The 26,226-nt window shown below is 42.1% G+C and overlaps 1 protein-coding gene across 6 annotated transcripts in view; it reads right to left on the bottom strand.

Moving 5' to 3' along the window:
• The window catches only part of myo16 (myosin XVI), a 98,169-nt gene that overhangs the window by 28,445 nt on the left and 43,498 nt on the right, over positions 1-26,226 (bottom strand). For all 6 annotated transcript variants that reach the window (XR_012599896.1, XM_074694618.1, XM_074694615.1 and 3 more), the window contains 14 exons: positions 23,050-23,125; positions 19,839-19,989; positions 19,577-19,727; positions 18,865-18,975; positions 14,581-14,646; positions 11,980-12,107; positions 9,966-10,071; positions 9,174-9,291; positions 7,616-7,763; positions 6,897-7,014; positions 5,322-5,439; positions 4,534-4,605; positions 2,921-3,062; positions 2,188-2,260 (listed from right to left, as the gene is read on the bottom strand). Coding sequence is in view for 5 of the 6 variants with exons in the window: in XM_074694618.1 (XP_074550719.1) it covers positions 2,188-2,260; positions 2,921-3,062; positions 4,534-4,605; positions 5,322-5,439; positions 6,897-7,014; positions 7,616-7,763; positions 9,174-9,291; positions 9,966-10,071; positions 11,980-12,107; positions 14,581-14,646; positions 18,865-18,975; positions 19,577-19,727; positions 19,839-19,989; positions 23,050-23,125 (1,578 nt within the window). In the remaining variant the exon portion in view is untranslated. The remainder of the gene's footprint in view (positions 1-2,187; positions 2,261-2,920; positions 3,063-4,533; positions 4,606-5,321; positions 5,440-6,896; positions 7,015-7,615; positions 7,764-9,173; positions 9,292-9,965; positions 10,072-11,979; positions 12,108-14,580; positions 14,647-18,864; positions 18,976-19,576; positions 19,728-19,838; positions 19,990-23,049; positions 23,126-26,226) is intronic.

Below are 26,226 nucleotides of genomic sequence, written 5' to 3'. Positions count from 1 at the left end.
ATCTCCTGACAGCCAGCAGATATCTGATCCGAGGTGTGCCGCTGCTTCGTCTCGGCTGCGGTCTTGTTTTCCTTCCCCAAGTGTTTGCCTGCTCATCGTCTTCAAGCCGGTCGAGTACATTAAAGGCTTAGTCCCAGCAGGTGGTTGATTGAGTTAGCTCATTAGCAAAGTGCTGAGCAGGTACAACACACCCCTGACAAACACAGCTCTAATTAACAGGCACTAATGACCCTGATCACGCAGTGCATGCGAGGTGTGCCTGTGAATGTGTCTGCGTGTGTGCGTATTCATGTGTGAACAAACATATCAAGGGTGTGAGGGGTTGTGTGTGTATATATATCAGCATGACTGTTGATTCAGACCTTGCTCCTAACCTCCTCGATTTGGTGTGTTATTTACACACGCTGATATTAACAAAAAGCTCAGGTCCAACAATGGAGAAGTCAGATGGAAGAGATAATGTCACCGCCTAAAACTCAGAGAAAGTATTGTTTTGTTACGTAGGCGTCCTCCTCGCTCTTCACACCTCACACTTGTTTTGCCTTTCCTGTGACCTGAAGAGAAGAGGTCACACAATCCTTCGCTGCCACTTGGATTAGAAGAGGAAGAGTAGTGCCACTGACATCTCAGCACACACACACGCACGCACACACACACACTCATGGACTTGAGAAAGGAAAGACAAGCATGCATTCCCCTTAATAAAAGCAATGAAGAGATTGGGAGCTCCACAGGGAGGAATGTAAGCTCTGTGCAGCAGGAATAAGTGCTTAGCCTCTTGAGCACGATGAATTACACCCTCCACACACACACACTCCAACATGGTAGTAAACAATCTTGTCTGTCTGATCCCTGCTGGTACAACAATGAGGACATCTATTAAGAGCGCATGCTTGATGAGCACATGACAGATTTACGGCCAATAACAGGTGAGTACTAAAAAGTGTCACATGCTGTATCTGTGCACGGTGCAGTGCAGTGAGCACACACTGACAGAGTGACGACAACTGAGCAATAAGGACGCACTGGTGCATGGGTGAATAAAAACGACAGCAGAAGATAGAAAGAATTAAATAAAAAGTAAAAATATTTCTATGACTGATCAAAAAAATGTTGCAACATTTCATTTATTTTACCCAAATCTTTGTGTAACACAGAAATGTGAATTTGATATTGAAATAGAGATTTTCTTTCCCTTGAAATCAAAAAAAGGCTGAATTCTCGTTTTTTTTTCAGAAATCTGAAATCAAAGTCAGGTATATTATTATTACTTTTATGAGCCTAACCTCCAACAGTTTTTTTTCCTGTCCACCTGAAGCCCTGTTAGTCAGAAAATTAGCTTGGATTTACTTGATATTCTTCATTCTTATTGGAACTAGTACATAAGAGAATCTGCATCCTATAAAATTGATATCAATCGGAGTCAACTTAATGCATTGGCACTGTGGACAGTTACCTGGGGTCAGCCTAACCTGCTGCAGACGCTCAGATGGGGTTCAAAATGAATGATCATAAGAGATCTGGATGAATCTTTGAACCAGACGTTCAGGCGGGGCACAGGATTCTTAAAACCTCTCTAAGAAGAAAGAGCTCTTGATGTACTCTTTGTTACTCAGCTTCTTTTTGTAATCTCTTATTATTCATCTGCACAGTGTGATCCAGAAACAAACATTGACGTTTACTTATTTTAAAACAGATAAGCTGGGAGCAACTTCCCAGGGCCATGATTAAAAAAAAATGTGCTCGTAATGATTCGCTAATGATGCCCCAGAATTAAAATGAAAACATCCTGTAACACTATAAATCTGCAATGACTCAGTGATTCAAGAATGAGAATCACACACACAAACACACACACGCTGGTTTGAAGCTCGCCTTGACTTCTCCCACACAGGCAGTGATTGTGTCAGTTCATCTGAGGACAGCTGAGAGTCACGCCACAGTCAGCCGCAGACCTCACCTCGTTCATTACAGACTAAAATATCTGCGCCAGAATAGAAATCAGACCCAAATATTTCAGTGATTAGATTAAGATGTGTTTGAAACTACAAGACTGCAAATTATTCAGAGGGATCCCTGCAGGAAGAGACGGCCTTTAGAGGCACTAATGTTCATCGGCTGAGGGGAGGGTGACTTGTCTTGTGGAGTAAAGGTTGAGAGAAATCTAACAGATGAGTTGTGTCCCACCTGCTCAAAGCCGTTCCTCTGAAAATCTTCAAACCCAAAGATGTCCAAGATCCCAATTTCCAGAGCAGGATCCCTGCAAGGAATAAAAAAATCAAGTTTTATTTCTGATGTGATTCCACTTCATTATCAACGTGAGGTCTGCTTGTGTCACCCTGACAGGAATAATCGTGTTTGTTTTTTTATGAGTGTGTGTGGAAGAGCAAAAACAAATGTGTAGAAGGGTGTGCCACGTGTAAGTAGTGTGGTTGACAAGTTTATTACATTTTATGGTTGGTCTGTAAACAAGGCAAAGCACAAACACATTCCAAGATCTGGAATGTCGATTATCTATGTGATAAGACTTCACAACATCAACAACACCAAGGATCCAGTGGCCTCCACCTAGGAGTCTGAGCGTGTGTGTGTGTGTGTGAGAGATTAACCTTCACGTTAACCATCAGCATGTCATCTGTCCTGGCCTTGTTGTTCAGTATGTTCGTATTCAGAGTGCATGAAATGTAAAGTATCACAAACCTCAACCGTAAACTGGGTGTCATGTTACAGAAACTGTGCTGTCGCTCTGAGGCCTGAAACAGTGACGGTCTGTGAGTTGCTGTCAGGTAGGATTCACTGGAAGCGTCTGTGGGAACGCTTATCAACGGCCTGAACTTCCAGAGAAATCTCAATAGTGGTTTAAACCAAATAAGCCTCGAGGCACATCCACACACCAACACACGCACACACACAGCTTTACCCGATGCTGTCGTCTTGTCCCTGCAGGTAGTCGTTGATGCTGTTCACCAGATAGCTAAAGAGGCGTCCGTACATGGTCCTGGCGAGCTGGTCTCTATATTGCTCTGACATCTCCACTGTGTGGCGCCGTGTGATCACATCACCTGACACAAAAAGCACGTTTATTGATTTTACCAACATTTCACGCCAATTTCACAGCAATATATAAATATCTAAGCTGCTTTACACACTCTTCCTTCCTTGAGATGTCTTTCTGCATTCTCCAAAGATTCTGACTTAAGTTCGACAAAAAAAAAAAAAAAACACAAACAAAGCAGCAAATCTGACTGTAGTTTGCTAACATGATCTGGGTGTTAGCACAAATGTTTGTTGACTAATGAGACTGCTAAAAACGAAGATTTGCAGAGTGCTAGTCATATTGCCGCATTACTTATTCATCTTTTCTTTCTTTTTAGGTCTAAGCCTTTATTTAGGAAGAAGCCCCCAGACATGAAAAAATTAATAAATTGTGGCCAAAATTTTAGCTTTATCCTGCACACGTAATACTAATTGATAATAATAATGCTATTCCTGGACAACTGGGTCAGCAAATCGAGCGCACCTTCTCTAAGGTCTGAGATAGAGGCAGTCGAAGGGCTAAAGCTACACGATGGACGGGGACAGTACGACTGAATGTTTTTTAGGCTGGGAATGAGCCATGGAGACAATCTGAAATGTCTGGCATTGAAAAGAACCATTATTACTGAGATGTATTCAAACAGAATAATGAGAGTCACGTTTGCATCACCGGCAGAGGTACAACTCGGATACCGGGATAGATTTTATTGTTGACAAATTGCAGGGCCCTGGAAAGGATCACAGTTAGTGGTGGATGTATACAAAGTGTAAACAACACAGTATTTATATCATAAAAGAAGACGTCAGGATCCTCCGCTCTCTGCTGGACTCCTTTGGTTCCCAAGTTCACCAGACCAGAAGTTTCAGAAGGAGGCAATACTTTGCTGAGGGACATAACTCAATGTGGAACAAAGAGTCATACGACAAACTGAGGCCAAATGGGAAATCCATGTCCAATCGTGTAGCTCTAGCCACTCTACTGAAACTACCTAAGACCTTAGAGAAGGTTCGCTTATCTGGCTGTCCAGGAGTAATATTAATTTAAGTAATAAGTAATTTAACTAATTTTTTTTATTTTCATGTCTGTTCATAGTACACTGGATAAAGCAGGAATGAGAGTGGGGAGTGACGCATGGAAAAGGGGGCTGCCCCTTGCCCCTTGAGGACGAAAGCCTGGATGGGACATGTGACATGACCACAGGACCAAAACAGTGCCAAAAAGATTTATTATTTGATGAGAAAATGTGACTCTTTGTATGAAACTTGGGTAGAAGGAGCTATTCTTTAAAAATGTTCACAGACATATCATGAGTTCAACATGTTCCTTTCGCTTCCTCAATGTTGTCACCTGTATCAGCCTCAAAAAAGTCTTCTGCTCACCCTCTGGTGTCGTTTGATGTCACAAAATATCTAACTTCAGCTGTGACCTTTTAATCTGATTCCCTTGTAAAACTTTCTCAACATTTGAAATGATGAAGCAGGCTGAAGGGAGGATACCTTTGAAGTACTGGATGTCAGAGGTGAGGGCGGTACTCAGGTCGTTGGAGCATACCTGCAACAATCCAGCAACTACAAGACACAAAAAGAAAGAAAGAGGAAGCGTTGGTGTAAGTTATGTGACAGGATGAAAAACATCAAAATAACAGCATAAACCACGAGATGAGAGGAAGTGTCAGAAAAGCAGCACTGATAACATCCCACAACTCCATCTGCTCTTCCGGCTCTGACGATGAAATCACGCTGCCAGCACATCAAGCTGCGGATCATCCTCGTCTGATCGATCTGTGGAGCTGGCAGCGATTAGTCATCGATGGATTTCAGAGCAGAGCCCATAAACAAGCAGCAAAAACAGGTGACAGCAGCCCTCTGCTGACTTCACCAGCTGTGACATCACATCCCCCCTAACAACAACTGACGGTTTCCAGTTTGGGCGCTGATGTCATTTGTTTACCACCTCAGAGAGGTCAGGGGTCATCGGAGCACATGTAGAGGTTGCATAATGAGAGAGTGATTCAGAACGAGGGGAAACACTGACCCTGTTAGAGAAAAGGTGTGTGTATGTGTGAATGTGTGTATGGTGTGTGTACAGCAGCGTCTTTTCATCACCATGGTTGTGTTTAGGGTTTAAAGCAGCAACAGTCTGGCCTTAAGCTAGCGCTGGCAGACTTCCAAACAGGAGAGAGAAGGAGAAGAGGGATGACAACGTGGTAAACACCATGGGTGGGTGTGATCCCATCACACACTGGGTGGATATGTGACCCTGGTCATGTGATCAAGGCACTGACCTCTCTCCAGCAGCTGCAGGTCAGAGGGGAAGGCTGTGTCGGCATCTGTCAGTGCAGTAAAACGTAGGTCTCCAATATGGAGCACTGCAGATAGCAGCGTAAACACGGATTCAACCTCCTGGAGGAAGAAGAGAAAGACGGTGTTAGAAAGCCACAGGAAAAATAATATAATGAACATCAAATCGAAAAATAAGAATTCTTTTTTAATCATTCAGGATGTGAAAGAGGCAGTCTTAAGATACTAATGAGTTCTTTCAATAAGGAAAAAATACAATAATTATCTTTCATAATTTTTTTAGATTATGTAAATCACAGGCAGTTACTGATTCAGAAAATCAGCAAATCTCTCCTGACCTCTCAACCCTACTCCCTTTATTAACACACTTCCCTCCCTTGGTGTCTCCCCTCTCCCTCCCTCTCTGCCCTTGACTAGAGGACGCTTACCAGAATACCCCCTCTCTCCTCTCCTCTCCTCTCCTCTCCTCTCCTCTCCTCTCCTCTCCTCTCCTCTCCTCTCCTCTCCTTCTCCCTCATACAGCTCTGATTCTCTGAGAGGGGGATGTTTGAGTTTACATGCGTGCTTGTGTGCGAATATTTATGCCTGTGCACTCTCTCAAAGCGGGACATTGGAGCTGATATCTGGGAGATAAACATGAGCATTAGTCTCTGTCTGACACTCTATACGCAGACACACTCCCCCCTCCTCTCAGGAGAAGGAGAAGAATGAGAGCGGGAGAAAGAAAAAGGAGTGCTGGGAAGCGTTAATGACGATTGACCTTTGGGTCTGGAGTCGGAGTCTTCTCTTGATTAGACTTAGACAGAAGACCAATGGGTGGTCCATCACTTGCACAACAACCCCCCCCCCCCCCCCCCCCCCCTCTTTCTTTGGTTTTATCCATTACTACTACCACTACTACGCCTTCTGATAATACCACTATCTATCGCTCTCTCCTCCTCTGTCCCCTACACCTTGCCACAGTGTATTTACTGCTGCTGGATTAAAAGGTGAGCTGGTGGTCACTTACTGCTGTCAGATGCTGACTGAATCTAAGAAAAGGACCTGATAACGGGCCGGGGACACAGCTGGCTGAGCTCAGGACGGACTGAACAACATTACACATATGATCAGTCTTCGAACAGATAATGAGCATCATATCAAAAACCTAAAAACGTCCTTTTCTTGATTTGTTATGCTCCACGCAGCCTGCCGAATCCCCGGAGTACAGACTGTAGTCAATTATTTAAGGCAGCATGTGCAATATTAATCAACCTGAGAATCTGGAGATTACAATTTACTGTGTCATTATCCCGCAGATAACTGAGATTCATGTCTCATAAAAGAACCATTCATTATGTCCTCCAAAGGTGAGGGTCTCTCAGGTGGCTATTATGCACTTCAGAGGACTTATTTTTGAGCCCGCTTCATTTGTACAATCCACAGTTTGACTCTCCAGAGATAAATTCTCTGGTGCATCCTCATGAGTGGCCATTTAAGGTTTTCCGACATCAACACTTCGAATGATCCCGCTGTCAACAACCTTCGAATAAACAGGCTGAGCAGAAGTCAATCAATACCTGCTTGTTGAAGCCCAGGGCTCGCAGGGCTTGTTTGACAGCTGCGAGGCGTTCCCTGCTTTGGGTAGAAGCTGTGGCTACTGGAGGTTTCTCTCCTGGAGGTCCTCCACCAAGATATCTGGAGTACAGACAGACAGATGGGATGATCTAAAATGCTAGATTTAGAATAACTCTGGTAGACTAAGCGAAGTGAACGTCCACAACATCTGCAGGGATTTACGTGCATATCTTCAGAAGGTTACAGCCTAAAACAGAAAGTTATAAAGAGTGCGTGTCACAGGGAATATTTCATTCTGCAGAAGTGGATTGAGCACACTCAGGACAAACAGAGATATGACGTGTTTGTGAGATGCCGGGAGTGATGGTGTGCCATTCCAGCTCAGGCCGATTCAGGTCGGTGGTTATCACACTCGTGGCATTCAGTGAAAAACAGTACAGTCAGAATCACTCACAGTCACTTTGCAAGCGCGAACACGCATGAGTAGAGAAGAGCAACACAAACACAGATTTAAAAAATAGATGCAGGTCAGAAAAGTATGCTCATGTAGGTAAGAGGCACAGCTTCATAGATCTACAGATGTTAAATTTATGATAACAGCTATGTTTGCCTGAGGATGTGAAGTGTGAATTTATCATGTCCATAGATTTATTTATGTATCTACTCCATGGCTCTTTGTTTGGTCATGTATTTACCTCATGTGACCCTGACCGTCACGTACCTATGACCCAGCACGTTGCTGAGGTAAAGTGCGCTGTGCTCCTCGGCCGACATGCCCTCTGCCATCAGATAGAAGATGCTGAAGCTGTGTTGGTGAGCGGGCAGGTGCACCAGGCGGGACTTCTCCAGCATGTACGTGTAGAGACGAGCTGAAACATCAGATGTGTTTTTAACTTCAGGAACAGGTGTGTGAATGACACTTCAACGGCGCTCAGGGTGATTGTACAGGACATTCATTCTGCTGCCACTTGTTAAGCTCAGTGCTGGGTGATCAAATTAACCGGGGTAAAATGAGGTGAGCGGGCCAGAGGGGACAGACACAGCAAGGGAACAGAAGACTCACTGGCTTTTACTGCCCCCTGCTGGTTCTTTAGCTTGAAAAATTTAACACAGTGTTCCAGTGCCCTTGAGGATGTCTCAGCACTGCAAGCACTGAACAGAGAAGCCAGACCGTAAAGAATAACAATGTTTGAAAACTGAGCAATAAAGTTAATATTTCATTCACATTATTATACAGAAGAACATGAATAGGATGAAAAGTGGACCTGGAGCATTAATTTTATCTAACGACAGTCAAAGTCCCTTCAGCGTCGGAATTTTTCAGGTGCAACCCAAACCCGTTTTCACCTATTAAGGTTTTTTTTTTTTTCAATTACATGTTTTTTGGCTTTAATAGCTTTATTTTGATAGGGTGGAGCAGTGGATAGTCCTGTAAATTGGAAGACCAGGCCTGTGCATCTCCTCATTTGTTCATTTCCATATCCAACATGTTGCACTACACAAACATGCATTCTCATGCACGCAACCTTAAGGCAAACACACTCTTAGAGATGCCTCTTAACACATCCTGGCGCTAACTGCTGCTGAACCACACAGCCTGTACACACACAGGTGGACACACTTCAGTCCTCACATGAAAATGAATAAATCTTCGAGCCTTAGAAATAAAATAACACAAGCTCAAAAAATAATCATTAAAGTAAGTAAGTCCAATTCCTCCTATTCATATTTCAAATCTAAATCAAGTCTGGGGTTGGGTACCTTTCACATTTGAAATGATATGGTACTGATACCTGGTACATGGCAATCTGTATCGGTACTTAGCGGTACCAATTTTCAGTACTTTTTTGTGTTAATATCAATTCATTTAATTTTTTTTTTTTTCAATTTAACATATTTATTTTTCATTATATAACCTTGTAATGCTGTGTTCATATCCAGCATGGAAAATCACCTACTCTTCTACTACCTCACAGTCCCAAGGATGCATTACTGAAATAATGCATTCATTAATCATTATTCATCCTGAATAATAAAGTATTTTCTATTCTATTAAGTACCTAAACATGGTAACTTTTGATTTTATGTAAATCAGTACCTGATACTTTTGACAGAATTTGGTCTGTACCTATAAAAGTACTTAATTCAGTATCCATCATTAATCAAGTTAGAATTCCTGAGTCTTCAGAATTTTTGTCTGATTGAATTTCAAGTCCTGAACCCATGCGTTTATTTTCTGTCAAAACCATCAGATCACATTCAGTCCCATCCGTGCGTACCTCTGAGCAGTGTCCTCCTCTTGTCACAGTATTGGACGGTCAGCAGCTTGATAAAGCGACTTGAGTTGTTGTTTCTTTGAGTCTTTGCATGACCAAAAGCCTCCAGAATACAGTTCACCTGGAGAATCAACCCAACAGAAGGAAATGTCATTGATTTAAGAACGAGATTCTGCTCCCATACTGCTGTCAGCCACTAGATGTCCCTGTGCCTCCATTATGGGGGTAATTCTGTGTCCTTGGATACTCAGAGAGCGAGCTGACCCACTTATCGACAACATAAAGATGACTTCATCAGCATGCCGCTCTTTCTCCACACACTGCTTTGTTAACTGACTGATATCAGGGGAGTCGTTTGGAAAGCACCATGAAAATGTCACAATATGATAAAGAGGGGATGAGAGACTCGTGTTTGTCCTCTTTAGCTTCTTTCCATCAATATTTCTTCATCAGGTGGGGAAGTAGAGGAAAAATGGATCAACCTGAAGAATAATGCCCAACAATTTTCTCTGCTGTAAATGGTTCTGTCATACAAAAACAGGACAATAAGAGACCACCGTCCTTAGGGTAGTTTTGATAAATAGGGTCCAGCTGTCCTAATCCATACATCATTCCTCTCAGTGGGACACACTAACACTGCAACAAACACTGGCTCAGAACACTGTGTGCTGTCTGATTTCATATTACCCAGACTTCTGTCGGCTCAAGAGCGAATGAGGATCATATTCATCACACAGGCAAGTTTCTCAGCTGAATCTTTCAGGTTAACAAATCCCTATCACTGAACATACTTACATGTTTCATCCTGGACTCTAAAGCCAAGCCTTTGGGACTGGAGCGGGCGGTCAGGTGTCTCACGATGTGTTTACAGGCCTCAGTTTTCCCAGAACCACTTTCACCACTATAGAGAAGGAAAGAAAGAAATCAAGTTTCATGTAATTTAGGTCTTTGGGTGTTGCTTTTCTTTATGTGTTGATATTGTCTCTATTGTTTGGTGTCTTTTTGAAGGAAGGATTTGCACATTTTTAAGGCTATTGTAGAAAGAAAGAAAGACATGTTTTACACTTGTGTTAATGCCTTCTATTTAAACTAACAAATTCTTCTGCACAGTTAACATGAATAGACGCCAAAATTTTGTGCTTTTTTCATTCAAAAATATGTAAAAAATGGACATTTAAAGATTTTTGTAGCTTGCACAAGACTTGTACAGCTTAGTTTAGACAGATAAATTATCATCCATCAGTCAGTTTGATGTAATACATATTTGAAAAGTCTAAATGTCCAAGAGTTGGTTGGAAAACGTTGGGATTTCATGCATGAAAAGGGCTAAAGTTGCAGAAAAATGGAAGGTAATGGAGAGAGGGCACTTGAGGACAGGCTGGTGATGGTTTTATGCTGCAGATTTTTACAATCCTGAGATTTAATCACACAGTGAACAATAAAGATCTGCTCAATATTAAAGAGGAGGTTTTCTCGTTATAAAACTTGATTTTATGATAACAAACATTGTACGTACTTTGTGTAAGAAAGAGTGGACCTATGATAAAATGCGCAATATGACTCACATTATCTTTGATTTATGTGGTTTAACTTTTCTTTTGTTCCTGCTTTGGAAACATAAAACAAATGAATGCTGGGGTAAAGCAGCCACATCAGGGGAAGCAGAAATAATTGCCAAAGGCTGCAAAAAGAGAATTAAACATCACGTTAAAACAGGCATAACAGTTTAAAACCCCAACATCTGTGTGTGTAACACATCTCTGGATCCGTCTCAAAGGATGAGTCACAGAGGGTGTTTCCCCACATCTGACACTTCAGCTGTACGCCTCAACCCTCCTCCCATCACCATTCAGACCTTCTTTGAGGCGAAAATGTTCGTCAGTTGACCAGCACTCGACATGCTGTTACTGTGACAATAAATCTGGCACCAGAGGCCTGTTTTTTAATTTGTTGATATTAAATCTGACATAAGGTTCCTCTACAGTGCATGCTCTGACACTCTCTGGCATGCAGAGAGTCGAGAACAGGAGAGTAACACCAAACAGATGGCTTCAGAAGGTCAGAAGCCCTTACTAATGACCGCAGTGTGCCGTGGTGCGCTGTTTGTCTGTATCTGTGAGTGTGTGAGTGTGTATGTGTGTGAGTGTGTGTGTTCCTGTAGTTCCTGTGCTGAGTGTGAAGTCCAGTAGCCTCTCTGCTGCTGTCTTTTCATTTACTGCTTTTATTAGATTTCAAGGGCATTTGTTCGTGCTCTGGCCTCCAGGGATGATGTTCACTGATTCCCTGTAAACGTATATGAGTGTGTGTGTGTGTGTGTGAGGAAATATGAAGTGGAACAAGAAAAGGAATGATAAAGTGTAGCACAGAGTGTGTGTGAGCATGAGAGAGCACAGTACAATGTCCCGGCCTGTGCATGTGTGAGTGTGTTTGTGAGTGAGATGGATAGCCTGTGGCTCGGGTGCATTAACTCTGCTAGATTGGTTACAACTCAGCAGGAATGTCACCGGAGAGCCGGAACGTGGTTTAATTGCAATCAGGGGGCAGCCTTGGTCCAGTCCAGGACAAAGCAACAAACCTCCATCTGTGTGCGAGCGCTCAGGTCTGCAGCTCGGCTCAGGCTGGGAGCGATTAATCTCCCAGAGAGTACAGAGCAGGTGTGTGGTAGAGGGGTGTGAACAAACCAGGTGGCCACCTGAGCTATTCTTATCATCACATGTTCTTTTCTACTTTTCTTCGTCAACATTTACGAGTTCAGAGTGTGTGTAAAAGTGAGCGTGTGTTAAAGAGAGCTGCAGGTAAAAAGGTGTACCTCAGAATGAAACACTGCGGGCGTCTCTCCTGCAGCATCATGTGGTACGCTCGCTCTGCTGAGGAGAAGATGTGCGGCGGCAGAGAGGAACAGAGGCGACCTGTGGAGCTCAGGTACAACTGACTCACCTGTGACGGAGAAAAAGGTTAAGTTATATAAAACAGAGACACGCAAATGATGAGTAACAAAGGATAAAGTTTCAACTAAACTGGGACACAACATCGCACACAACTTTCTTTTCGTAAGCAAGTGTGTGTTTGATTTCCCCTCAGTGTAACTACATGATTCAAATCATCAAATATAAAAACCAAAACATACATTGCACCACAAAAAAAACATCTTTTTTACACTCTACATTGAGCACAATGCTGATCAAAGTCATGAGTAAAACTTTTAAGCCCTACTTTCTGGTTCACTCACATGAAATGTCTAAATTGTTTTATGAAATACAGTTTATTTTTTCATTACAGGGACTGTGAGGACTATCCTCTTGAAGTGGACTGCAGCGACACCTCTAGCCTGGAGTCTCACACAAACTATTGTGTTGACATGACTCTTAACACAATGTGCTTATATTGGAAATAAGTGTAGATCTGATCTTCTTTTTACACTGCTTCTTTTTGGCGAAGACAACTTTTTACTAGGGATAGACCGATTATCAGCCGGGCCGATTATCAGGGCCAATATTTGGCATTTTGGGGCATATCGGCGTCGGCCTTGTTTTTTAATCCGACGGCCGATATGAAACCCATTCAAAACTGTGTTGTTTTGGCTCTGATGCTTATCTGCACAGAATTTCTTCCTGTCTATGGAAGCCCTAGATGGTCATTTAAAACCACTCATGTAGAACCAAACAGAAAATTAATTCAACTGCATTAAATACCTGTTACATTACTTTCTGTCCAGTTTTATTGCAGTTATATTAAAATTTTGGAAAACTTTATTTACTGTAGAAAACTTTAACTATTTATATTTCGAAGCTTTCATTTAACTTTATAAAACATGCTGCTAAGCATGGGAGCTGTTTAATAAACATATGCTTGAAGGCATTTGAATGCAGTCAAGTGTTGGAGTTTGTATTGTTCAAATTTTTTTGCGCCAATATTTTCATTTTGATTGCAAGTGAATATCGGCTTTAAGTATCAGTTATCGGCCTCCTTGCCTACTAATAATCGGTATTGGTATCGGCCCCCAAAAAATCCATATTGGTCTATCCTTACTTTTTACCACATACTACGCAACAAGACTGATTAACGCCATGACTAACATCTGTCTGCAGCTTCTGAAGCTCCAGCAGGTCCGGAGAAAGCACAGTCTTAAGGGATCTCCAATATTTTTTCACACTGTCAAATGATCAGCATAACACAGGGAGTCAGTCCTTTCATGCAGACATCTCTGCATTTTTATGTCTTGGTTCAGTTTTGCAAATATTCAGATGTTCCCATTTAAAGAAGTCTTCACACCCCTGGAAGAAAGTGTTTTATCAGAGAGGAGCGGTGAGAGTTTAAAAGGACTTTGAAGACAGCTGTGCAAAATTTATGCCAAAGGAAGAATAAAAGATACATAACCGTCAGATTTTTTTTTCTACCTTTCTTCAAACTGCTCTGTGTGTATCAGACAGTAACCCCCAGCTGACTCCTATACTGAGCTTCAGGATGACTGATGTGTCAGCCATCTCTCTACCCGCACCAGCAGGTGTGTGTGTGTGTGTGTGTGTGTGTGTGTGTGTGTGTGCCCGTGTGGTATGGAGGATGGGTTGTGGCCCACCACACCACAGAGGGTGACAGACGGCCAGCAGATCACACATGTTGTGGCATATGCCCTTCACACACGGGCTCCTCCCTGCTCCTCCACTCACTCTCTCAGCTGGGTGTGGAGGCCTGGAGTGGTTCCAGACTCAGGCAGGCGGTGTGTGTGTGTATGTGTGAATGAGTGTGTGTGTATGATGGGGGGCTGGCTTCATTCTGTCATGGCAGGAGAAGATGTCTCCTCCTTCAGTCAGCTCCTCTTGGGTCCACATGGGCAAGTGCTAAGCTGGCATTAAATCAGCCATTTCAAAATGACTATTTAAATTAAGGTCACACACACACACACACACACACACACACACACACACACACACGCACACACACACGCACACACACACGCACACACACACACACACACACACGCACGCACACACACGCACCTGTGAGTCACTCCCTGAGCTGTTGCTCTTGTAAGAAATGCTGCGTTTCACAGATAAAAGAGAGCTTTTATAATTAAGTCTTTATAGAGGAGATAAAGTCTGTTTGATTCTGAGAGGGTGTGTGTGTGTGTGTGTTTGTGTGTAAACCAACCAAACTGAAGCCCTCTTTTCCTACGCTGGTGCAGACTCAGCTCTGTGCTGTGTATCACTGACAGGAAAGCTGCATTATTTATCAACCACAAGGTCCATTTCAGCCGTTTATGTTCTTCTTATACAGCAAACACGACTCTGTTCAAAGAGGACTGTCTGTGTTTCCTGCAGACATGCTGCATGTTTGCAACAGGGATCACTGACCTGCAGATTTGACATTTAAAGAGGAAAAGACTGCCACAGAAAGTTAAAGGCACGCTTACCAAAGTGGAGTAAATGGGCAGCTCTTTGTTGGGATTAACCAGCAGGAGGATGTGTCCGATGTAAGTCTGCAAAACACAACAAAACAGACCTGAAGTCACCTTTACTCTCTGATACGGAACAATCCAAGGGTGCATCTTTGAGCACACAAAGCTGTGCTCCGACGTCCTGTTTTGACACACAAACAGATTGAAGCTAGGTTAATTACTTACTGAGTGCCTGAAGCGAACATCGACCTGAAAATTGAAGTGCAGCCCTCTTCTTTCTCTTCAGTATTCATGGTGGTAGACACCATTACCATAACAGATATGATAATCTTATAGCAAAAAAAGGTGAGAAAGGGGTCTACGATCTGTCCTCCAGCACAAACACACACATACACACACACCTCCTGGGGACATTTAGGTCAAAATAACCAATTTGTGAGCTTTTCCACTAAAACGCTAACCCTCTATGTCCTCCTAAGAGTCCTGCAGGCTGTTTGTAAGCCAGCACCCTCTCCCCTGGGAGCATGCAGACACTGCTAACATTCTGTAACACGCTGCTCTGTCCTCGGGCCCGAACACAAGGTTAATGACTTGAACAAATTCCCACAGCTCGCGGACACAAAGCAACATTCATCCCACAACTTTAGAGCCAGTAGATCCTGTCCAAGAACAGAGCGTCACTTCCTCACTGTCCACAGTTTGATCTCATGACATGCCTGTGAACAATCCAGGCTCTTTATGAGTGTGTCTGTCCCAATTTTTTTCTTTGCCTCCCTCCTCAGGGGTTTAGCGGTGCTGTGGTCCTTCTCTCCTGGCACAAGGTGGCAGACCACTCATCAAAGCCCCGTCTCTGACCACCCTGCTGGGCACATATGGAGCGTTCATTGCCTTTGTCCTCCACCTACTTCTATCCCTTTCTTTATCTCTGGTTTGAGCACCCTTCACTGAAATGCTTCAATTCATATAGACAGAACAACATGCATGGAGACAAGAAGAATTAAATGTTTTCAGAAATATCACGGTGACACGTGACAAAAGATTGGCACGCTGAGGTAAGGAGTGCATAATATCCTCTCAATAACTGCACTTCTGCTAATTTTCCTTCCTCCCTTTCTTCTTCTAAAATGAACTGTGCTGTAAAGTCAATCAAATCATCCCTCTTTCCCTTATCCACCCATCCACTCTCTTTATCTCTTCCCCCAACTGTGACCAACCCTACTGTCTGTCGCCCATCTGGGTTTCCATAATAACACACTATTACCGCCTCTTACAAGAATAGAGAGCACAGGACTGCTCCACATTGATCTGGTTCCAGTCTTTCAAGGGCTCAGTCCCCATGGGGAGCTGTGGGACACTTTTAAAGCAGGAAAAAATGACAGGGATATAAAACGGACTCTTTGTTGGAGATGGAGGTATTTAACTCCTGAATATAGTTATGGATTCTGCTTTCTAATCACTCTACGCTGGTATTGATTTTGCAATTGTCACCAGTGGAAGCATGTTTGAGAGGTTTCAATCTGACACGAGTCAGATCAAAAAGAAGGGGCAGAGCTCACTGTCATATTTGAATTGAGCTATTCTATTACACTCCCTAGATTCAAGAAGAGGCCAGATTTGAGGACAGGGACAATATGGATGTAGTAAAATAATTTCACATTCAATTTAAATGTTTTTGGGTCAAATATTTGTGAGAGAACTGGAAATAAATGCTCAGTTGTGTTGTACCGTTTCTGTCTGTGGGTTTATGGACTGCCGTCTGCCTTCATCTGAAGTTGTCCTGAAAATCTTTAGAGAGAAGTCTTTGAAACTTCTTCACAAATCCTGAACATAACCTTGCAACCTGATCCTACAGTGGCTATTTTTGGTACTGGGGAGGAGGATGCTAACCATACTCCTATTAAATGCCGAACTCTAAGGGTGTGCGGTGCGTGTGAGGTGGGAGGATGCTACCCCACCCACAGTCAGAGGCTGAAAGACCTCATGTCCTGTTTCAATCTCGAAGGTTTGCTACTCAGTCACTGGCTGAAACAAAACAACGCAAAAAGACACAAGGACCTTGTCTGGACCAGAATTTGATATAAAAGCACACTGATGTGACCATCTGGCAGTAGACTGGGATTTGAAGGAATGAAGGAGGAAGTTGCTGATCCTTTTCCATATATTTCTGTACATTACACTCATTCCAAGAGCATACTGTATTGTATTAATCAGTATAGAAATTAATAAAAATTTTGTTAAGTCAAAACAAAATGGTAATATGGTAAACGTGTCAGACATGGGCACATTTTAATAGCAACTGCCTCACTAACTTTAAATTCAGCACCATAAGCGTAAACTCTCTTTCTAATTTCACCTGTTAATGGCCACTTCCTCTTTCTTCCATTTTTGACATTTCTGAAACTGCTCAGGGTTGTATGTCTGCGTTGTTAAGCTGCAGATAGGCTCTGTGCTGTGGCCTCTCTTTCCTGTGATCCCTCAGAAAAGCTGGTCCCAGACAAACGGTGCAAGTCAGTTTGGTGCTTTTAGAGTTGGCAGTAAACAAATAAATACTTTGAAGCAGGGGCGAAAATCCCGTTTCATTGTTGGGGGGGACAATAAACAGTAAAATTTCAGAGACTGATTCCTAGGGGGGGACATAAAAATAAATGCTATAATTTTTACTGTGTTGTTTTATATTGTGATATTAAACAGTGACTAGTCCCAACTATGGATAATCAGCCTAGATTTCATTTTCCTTTAGTTCATGAAAAAATGTTTTGGCAGGAATGTGGGGGCAACACATCCATAACACTATGAACTCAATAATTAGTATTTTATATCCAAATTAATGAAAAAGTGTTGATTTTAATTGGAGGACAATAAGGGTTTAAAATTAACAGTCAGAATGGAATTAGAAACTGGATCTATTCAAGATCTAAGTCACAGTCATAACTACTTTATTTTTAAATCAATAAATCTAGAATAGAACATAAGACTTTAATAAATAATGGCTTCATCTATGAATTCATAAATCTCACTAGAGATGCCTCTATCTCACAAGAGGCATCTTAAATAGTTTTAATATTTGTGTCATAAATGAGGGGACGAGGATGTCAGCACGTCACCTGTCTGTCTTATATGTCACAGCCTTCTTTGCATCATAGAGGAGAGGCTGTTTGCCAGCCAGCAGAAAACGGTGTGATAATAAACTTATAAATTGTTCAGTGTTTTAATGCACTTAATCACGATCCTCGGCGCTCTGTAGTCTGTGTGTGCGCACCACATCGGATGGAAAGCTCAATCAGCGCCTTTTTTTTTTTTTTAAAGCATACTGTCAGACTTCGGAAAAAGGAGTTGACATTTGCTTTTCATTTTCTCTGTGTGTCTGTTTAACAAGTGAAGTTATGATTGATAAGTCTTTCAGTGAAAGCTACTTACTTGACCGCGACCCTCCTCTCTGTCTGTATGCAATTATTTATGTGCGCGGCTGCAGCATCCGTGCCATGAGAAATAGATTGGATCAAACCACTGCGAGGATCGTGCGGGGAGGGGTGTGTGCGTGATCTTTCAATAGTTAAACTCGTCAATCATTGTGTTTTAAGTAGCATGACTTGTATTACACAATTGAAAAAAAAAACCTTACTATTAGAAAATTAATTACAACTGGATTTTTTTAGGGGGGACAACTTTATGGAAGGGGGGGACATGACCCCTGCGCCCCCCCCCCGGATTTGCGCCTATGCTTTGAAGTCAAGGCACAGCCAAACTTTCCTGTCTTCATTTTCTAAGTTTTGCTTTGTGTTCTGTACTGCTCAAGTGCAACTCTTGACAAATATCAGAATGAAGTACTATGGCTCACTTGCAAACTGCTTCAGTGCACACACTTTTTTTTCCTCCATATTATTTCATTCACTACTTTCATATTCCAGTTAAATTTAAAGATGTAAAAGCCAGATTTTGGACTTTATTCAAACTAACAGATTTACCAAAGATCAGAAAATTAGTTCAGAGATGTTGGGGAATAAAATATTTACTCTACAGTTTGAAGGAGAGGAAGTACAGTACTGTTAAACCACTTTTTGTATTTTCTCCAGAGGAAGCATTACTGCACTGCTCCTGGGTATGAAGAATTTGTGTTGTGATACAAAAATCGAGCTCCCAGAACATCAACAAAACAACAACCCACAACAAATAAATCACTACAGTGGTCCAATTCTGCCCGAGAGAAAACACAGGTTTGTTTTTCTCTCTGTCTGCTGAGTGTTTTGGGATCTGCATGTTTGCATTTTTGATGATGGTGCAAGGAAGCTTGGGTCTTACGTAGATTTGGTCGTTGCCAAAGCGCTTCTGCATCTCGTAGAGGAGGCTGCTGTCTGTCAGCTCGCTGAGGGACGCCAGGTCATCGTTGGGAGCTGGCGGCATCAACTTGACCTGAAGAAAGATAAAAAGGTTCGGAGCTTAAAGAAGGAGAGATGTTAAAAAATTAGTTTAAAGTCTATCCAATTAAAATGCAACGCTCTTATGAAACTATGATTTTTCCTTTTTGAACTCAACGTGGATCACTTTCTACACAGCTCCTTGAATATCAAATGTAAATCAAATGAAATATGCAGCACAGTATGTAAATTCTTAATTCCCTTTAATTCTCTCTGCTAAATCAAAACTTAATGACTCACATTTCCACACATTTTATGTTTCGATTTCTTTTTGTCAGAGCCTCAGCCAGCCAGTTGGGAAACGCTTCAGGCTAATGAAACTCTCTTCCTAAGTAATCAAGGCACTCGTGTCCAAGATTCAAAAACCAAACAGGCAGAAGGAGCAGATGGGAAATGTTTTTTAGCACTTGGGGACATGAAAGAATTGAAGGGTCTGTCGGTATAATTTGAAATAGAAATCTTGTGTGTTCTTTTTGTGTTCGGCAAACCCCCACGTAATTTATGGAACTGAAAAGTATAAAATCTTTCTCTTCAAGTTTCCCCATAAAACACAAAAGGTTATAAATGTTCTTGTTTCTAGGAGAAGAGAAGGGTACCTGCTCCAGTTTGCTGGCTCCTGAGCTGAATGGGCCATCCAGGCCGTTGTCCTGGGAGGGCTGTCGGCTCAGCGCACCTCCCGCCTCTCTGAACATGGCACACTTCTCCAGCAGGCTGTCCCGCTTCGAGATAGAGAGACCCAACGGGTTTCTGAGTGAAAGGTGGAAAAGCGAGGGGTTTGAAAACGACAAAAAGTGAAAGAATGGGTCCAATCTGTTGTAAACAAGGGTAAGAAGTGTGCTGTGTGAACGGTTGACCTACAAGTTCTTGAGAGGAGTGTTGAGGTCATGTGAGCCGCCGTCGTAGCGTTGGTCGGTGGAGAGTGGAGGAGCAGAGGGGTCCTTTAGCCTCTGCAGCCAGCTCTCCTCAGCGTTCAGCAGCATATCAGCTATTGGCTCAGATGCAGCAACTTCTATTTATACACACAGAACACGATCATCAGAAGAGCTTCTTGTTTTGAAAACTTAAAATCCACAAAGAAAAATAGACTTTAACACCTGCTTTCCTTCTTTTTTTCACCCTTGCATCTTTTATTTTTCCATTTTTTGCTGCGTCTGGCCTTCTTATTGTTGTGATGCCCTCTAAGTTTCCCCATTTTTGCCTTGTAAGCATAAAAGTCTTTGAACAGTCTTTAAAAGGTGCTGTATAAATAAAGATAGTATTATTTGGATAGAGATCAAAAATCCAGAATAACTGAAATATTCAGTGCCACCAGTGAAAAGCAGTGCCTCTCTGTTCTCTCGTCTTACTCACACCCTGGTGCAGCATGTCAAGCCCAGCATGTTAGGAGGAAGGAGTAGTTAAGATCCCCCTCTCTGTAATGAGGTCTAACAGGACACCAGGGAGGGAAGCGGCTCCATCCCGTCTTTTCATTTCGATTTGTGACTGACAGCCTCTCACATTCCCATCTCCTGCTCCCTCTCTCCCTCTTTTCCTCATGTGGATGTGGGTGGGGGGGGCTCGCTCTCAGTGGGCTTGTCTCACGTCTTATCTCAGGCTACACGTTGGAAGGGGTTATTGATTAAGGCGGGAGCAGGGCAGTCAGAGGTGTGATGAAGCCATGGAAATAGTTGGAGGCAGTGTTGATATTCTGTCACACAATGAGGGGGGTCAGGAGACCAGGGCCCCTCAGGGTGACATATTTCAACACCAGTGACACAATCACATTCATCTGCAGCCTGGTTTTATGATGAAAGAGAGGAATTCGGAAACTTTGTGAAAGTGAATTTGACAATCTTCACAGGTAACAGAAAAATGAGACAAAAATGTTCCAGTGGTGAGTCAGGCTGGACTTTATCCTTCTGTCAGCTTCAAGGTGAGGTGAAAGTAAGCCAAAGCTGGAATTTCTAATGTGATGACTTCTTTCTTTGGCTCCATTATTCATCCTCTAAGACCAGAGGGGGACTTGAACATGTCTATGGCCATGCCAAGGTCATTACAGTTAAAGTGAGAGTCTCCTCTGTTTCTCTTTAATCTGTTGGTTTTGAAAACTCTCTGTTAAAGATAGGAACAGCCTTACAAGGATTGTTAAAATCTGTTCAAAAATAATCAATGTAAAACAGTGAGACTTGAGCTCATTTTTTAACCAGCAGACACTCAGAAAGGCAGAAAGTATTTCAGCCTTTTCTGGTCGTGTACTCTTTGATGAGTTCTCCTCGTTGCCTTCACAGCGCCGGTATGTTTTACCTGCATTTAAAACAAACTGCTTTTCAGAATAGTTCATCTCAGATCAGATGACTGAATGCAGAACAATCTTTGATCTTCGCGCGACATATATTTTATATTTCTTTTATTGAAAGTTTGTATTCAGCCTGGCTAACTTATAATCATGCAGAGTACCATTGTCCTCTTTAAGTCTTGTATACGTCCTTAACTTTCAACTTGTCAACTTGTCTTCGTTTGTGCATCTCTTTTGTGTGTATGAGCTGCTCCACACTAAATGCCCCATGGGGCAAAGTTGTCTGAATCAGAGTATAACAGCAAAGATGTGAAGAATGACATTTTACTTGTAGAACTCACACTAAAGCATATTTGGTAATGAAGTTGTTTTGGTTTTAACCTTTACTTAATCAGAAAGTCCCAATGAGGTAAATTAAAAAAATCTCCTGGCAGCCAAACAGAATCGTAAAGCATAAAAAAGGCATGAACAGTAACAGAAGAGAAGATCAAAACACTATTGTAAAAACAAATTACTTCTAAATAGTTTAAGAAGTAAAAGGGGGGCGGTTCTTTTGGTTTCTGCTCTAGACGTCAAACAGTAAATTACTTTGTGTATTTTGGAGAAAGTAGGATGCTAACTTTGCAAAAAACTACTATACCATAATTTGTTACCTGACAGTGCTGAAAATTATAATGACTCAGTACATATTTCATATTCAGGATCTTAGTGTCCATAATATTGGCAGGATTTGGATCATACTTTAACATCTGTCAGAAATTACCTTGACCTTGTCTTGTATTGTTTTGCAAAGCAATCCGACCATTTATTGTGGAGTTATTTACACATATGGTGAAAACAGCCCTATATCACAATGATAAAGAACCCTTTAAAAAAATCCTGGATCCAGACGGTGATCAGGATCACCTCTAAAATTTAATCACTTCTTCCTTATCTCATTCTGAAAATTTCCTGAAAATTTCATCAAGATCTGTTTGTTACTTTTTGAGTTATGTTGTTCACAGACAAACAAAAAACTCTCCCTAAAACATAACCTCCTTGGCGATTTTATTTCAACAGAGGATTTAAAAAGATCTAAAGCTTAATTCTCACTGGGAATGGTTATGAAATGTGCGTATTTTTTTATTGTATCCTATAATAACCCAATCAAAACAACCTGTCTTTATGTAAATATAAACTGTTCATCCTGCACACACAATTCTGAAATTAACAACACATGTAATACTGTAATATTTATGATCATTAGAGATTTAATAACACCAGAGCCTCTGGAGTATGGCTAACACCAGAGTTTAATCAGAGTGTGTGTTTGAGGGTGAGTGTGAACAAGGTGTTAATGTTTCCTTCCATTAATAATGAGTTCTTTGCAAATCCCCTCAGATGAGCACAGATAGGCAAAACAGAGACTGATTATGACAAAGCCTCATTTACTGTGTGTTAGATTGTGTGAACGTGTGTGTCAGAGAGCGAGAGAAAGCCTTTGTTTTACATTATCACTGTGATTATTAATGCATTTGCACATTCTCCACTGAATAAGTGAAAATCCATCTCTCTGCTGTTTTGCTTCATTACCTCCCTCACTTGTGAAAAACATGTAAAGCCCATTCCAGCGGCAGTATTTGTGTGTGTGTGTGTGTGTGTGTGTGTGTGTGTGTGTGTGTGTGTGTGTGTGTGTGTGTGTGTGTGTGTGTGTGTGTGTGTGTGTGTGTGTGTGTGTGTGTGTGTGTGTGTGTGTGTGTGTGTGTGTGCGTGCGTGTGTGTTTTTCTATGTGTGTGAATGCCTTAATGTGTTACCTGAGGGCTTGTCCTGGTTGCAGTTCAGTAGAGTCGGGTTCGCTCCGTGCCGCAGGAGCTGGCTAACGATGCTTGTCTGTAAGAGACGGGAGAAACAGCCAAATCCATTTTCATTAGATCACAGAGAGATTCAAACATTTCGAGGGCACCATTAACTGAATCTTCTTTTAAAACCACCAGAACATGAATAAAAAAGCACTTAAGAGAAGATTTCAATATGTTTTTTGAGGATCCTTGTATTAAAAGTGGCTGCATTGCTACAGAGCAGATGAGGATATGTAAATGTGAGACTCGCTGTGACACGGGCTCAGACTTCAAACGTCAGACAGATGAGACGTTCAGAGCATATCAGACATGACAAGTGTTGACCCAAACTGAGGAGGTTCTTTTATAATATCGTCCATCACATGTCACAGCAGAAGACCCTCATTGTGGTCTGCAGTGACGTCTGTCACCTCTGTCTCTGAGCTCACACACTCTGACTCTTGACCTCTCTCCTCTCATTGTTCTGCTTTCACCACCTTCACTCCACCACCGTCGAGTAACAGCAGCTTTGAATGGAAGTTGAACTTCTCTGAGATCTCGCTGGTGACTGGCATTCATGATTAGTTAGGTAGAGCAGTATGACACAAACTATCGACAGCAGACAAAGATCTTCTTCATCATTTTCTGGTTATAGACGAAAAATGACGTGACCCAGAAAAATATCTCTGCGTTTCACACATTGAGATGTGAGTGCAGCAAAAGCTTCTCAGACATCTCAAGGTCTTGGGAAACATTGTATGACAATAATGAGCCTAATGCATCAATTCTTACTGTGCACTTCACACAAATACTTTCTGACATGTCAGACTGAGCTCTAAAGTGCCAGTTACTGCCAAAAAATCCTGATTTAATGACAGATTTTATATTTCACAATGTTTTTGCATTAATCTGGTGCATTTCTTCTTAGTTTTTCTTCATTATTATTGGGTGTGTGTAAAGTCAAAGCTTACTCTCTCTATTCAGCTCATAGTATCATACATCAAACTTAGAAACATCAAGATAAAGTACATAGCCCAGCTGAGGGCTGCACACAGTGGAGATGCTAGCAGCTCATTTTAGGGTGTGTTCCCACTCAGGTCGTTTGGGGCAGTTATTCAGAAACAGTGAGCAGCACCCCAAAAAACCTGGTTTCGTTTGGGCTTATATGAACATGGCAATTGGCTCGGATGCGGGACAAAACAAGCTGGTCGAGATCGCAAAAAAAAGGTGGTCTCAGCTTGCTTCCATTCAAGCCCTGTAGTGGTTCCTGTGCAGTGAGAACAAAAACACCCCAGCAACTGGCACAACTGACTCATAACTGTGGCTCACACTGTAGTAATGGGGGAAGTAATGAGCTTGGTTGACAACTGTACAGTCAAAACAGTAGAAGAAGAACAAGTAGAAGAATCAACTACAGCAGCAGAAGAAGAGAAAGTTGAGGAGCTGAGGAAAATGAGTTGTGGGCTCACGCGGAGCAGTAAAGAAATGAAGTGCCTTAAAAAAGTGCCTTGACGCGGTTGGGACTTTTAAAAACTACATATGTTGACCATACAGCGCATACTGGTACATGAGCCAGATATATGCTAACTAGCCACACACATTGTTGATGCTCCATGGCTGTTCTTCCCAGTGGAAAGCGGGTAAGAACATGAATGAATGAATGATAAATGAATGAATGAATGCAGATAAGGAAACTCCCTGCCTTCTGGGTATGATTTCTGGCCAATGAGAGAAAAAAAATTGATCGCATGTGGCACTTGTTTACAACTTTGGACCGCAAGAGACTTTTGCCTTGTGAACACATACACCAGGTGACAACCACTACAATTGTATCATTTTTGCCCCTGAATCAGAACAAATACAACAAGCCACAGGTGTGAATACACCCTTGGTCACCATTGAGTGCAAAACTTAGTGGGTGTAAATTATACTTTTAGATAGGACAGCAAATAGGGCGAATGATGCACAAGTCTTGGTACTATCAGCAGCCACAATCCCCCCAAGTTTCTTGATCATCACCCATACTCAGCCTCTATTTCAGCCTCTTATTTCTGCTTTCATGCTTCTTTTTTAATATTACTCCAGAGGGTCCCACCACTTTGCAAAAGTTATTTAATTAAATCAATAAAACACAGACTTTTTTAATTTCAGTTCAAAACAACTCCAACTCCAGAAACTTCTTCGGACAAGCGCAGTAATAAATCATGTTGCGCAGTATGCATGTACGAGTGATTCAGCACATTCAGCAGCCTGGCTCTGCCCCTCGTCAACAGCTGTTGGGGCATGAGTCTACAGTGTCCCTACTGCCCACAGACCCCGTCAGCTGCACTCACACCCTATAAATACTGACAGCACGTCAGTGGCACCACAGGATTTGAACTCTTTAATGGGTCAAAGTTGACAGCAGGACCATGAAAAGGTCATCAGTGGATGGGGATCAGAGGGTACAAAGCAACCTCATGGCTGGTACATTCAGACAGAACAGGTTTCTCTTAATAATGTTTGTCAGATCAGTTTAGATGACAACAGAAGAGGACTTTCACATGTACCTTCATTAGAAACTGAATTTATGGAGTGTCATTTTGTCCAAAGAATTAAAAAAAAAAAAAAAAAGTGAAATTCCTCCCTCCAGAGGACTTACTTTAAAAAGCTTTGACTCAAACCGACAGCAGAGCACCAAGGTCTAACTTATCACAATGCTGAGAGAGCAAGGCTTAATTAGCTGAAGTAATAGGGTCGTACATCTTCTTAAAGGGTCAGTCTGGTTTGAATGCCACACTGACGAAAGGGTCTTTGGGTTTAATGTAGCAGCTCGTGTTACAGTCGCCAACAAACGTTTCCAGGCAACACAGTTTGCCTCTCACTCCCCCTCACAGAAAAAAAACACTTATTAAATGGGCGTGAGATTTCCTTAGCTGGACGAACACACACACACACCTCCAACACATAATGTCCTGCATCACTGACATGCCAGTGTCAGATCAGCTGTAAGGCAGTGCTGACAGTACGTGAGTGTTCACACAGTAGTTGGTATGCATGAGGAAAAGCTGGGGCAGCAGTCCAGTGCTGATAGCTGAGGTGATTTAGCTCTGTAAGGGAAACCTAATCGATTCTCCAATCCTCCAGACTGCCATTCTTAAGTCCAATGCACTT

The sequence above is a fragment of the Halichoeres trimaculatus genome, unplaced genomic scaffold (genome assembly GCF_033239565.1).
Source record: "Halichoeres trimaculatus isolate MK-OKI-2021-1 unplaced genomic scaffold, fHalTri1.1 fHalTri1_scaffold_19, whole genome shotgun sequence".
NCBI classification, from domain to species: Eukaryota; Metazoa; Chordata; class Actinopteri; order Labriformes; family Labridae; genus Halichoeres; species Halichoeres trimaculatus.
Note: the sequence above shows the minus strand (reverse complement) of the source record. Positions and strands in the feature narration are given on the sequence as shown.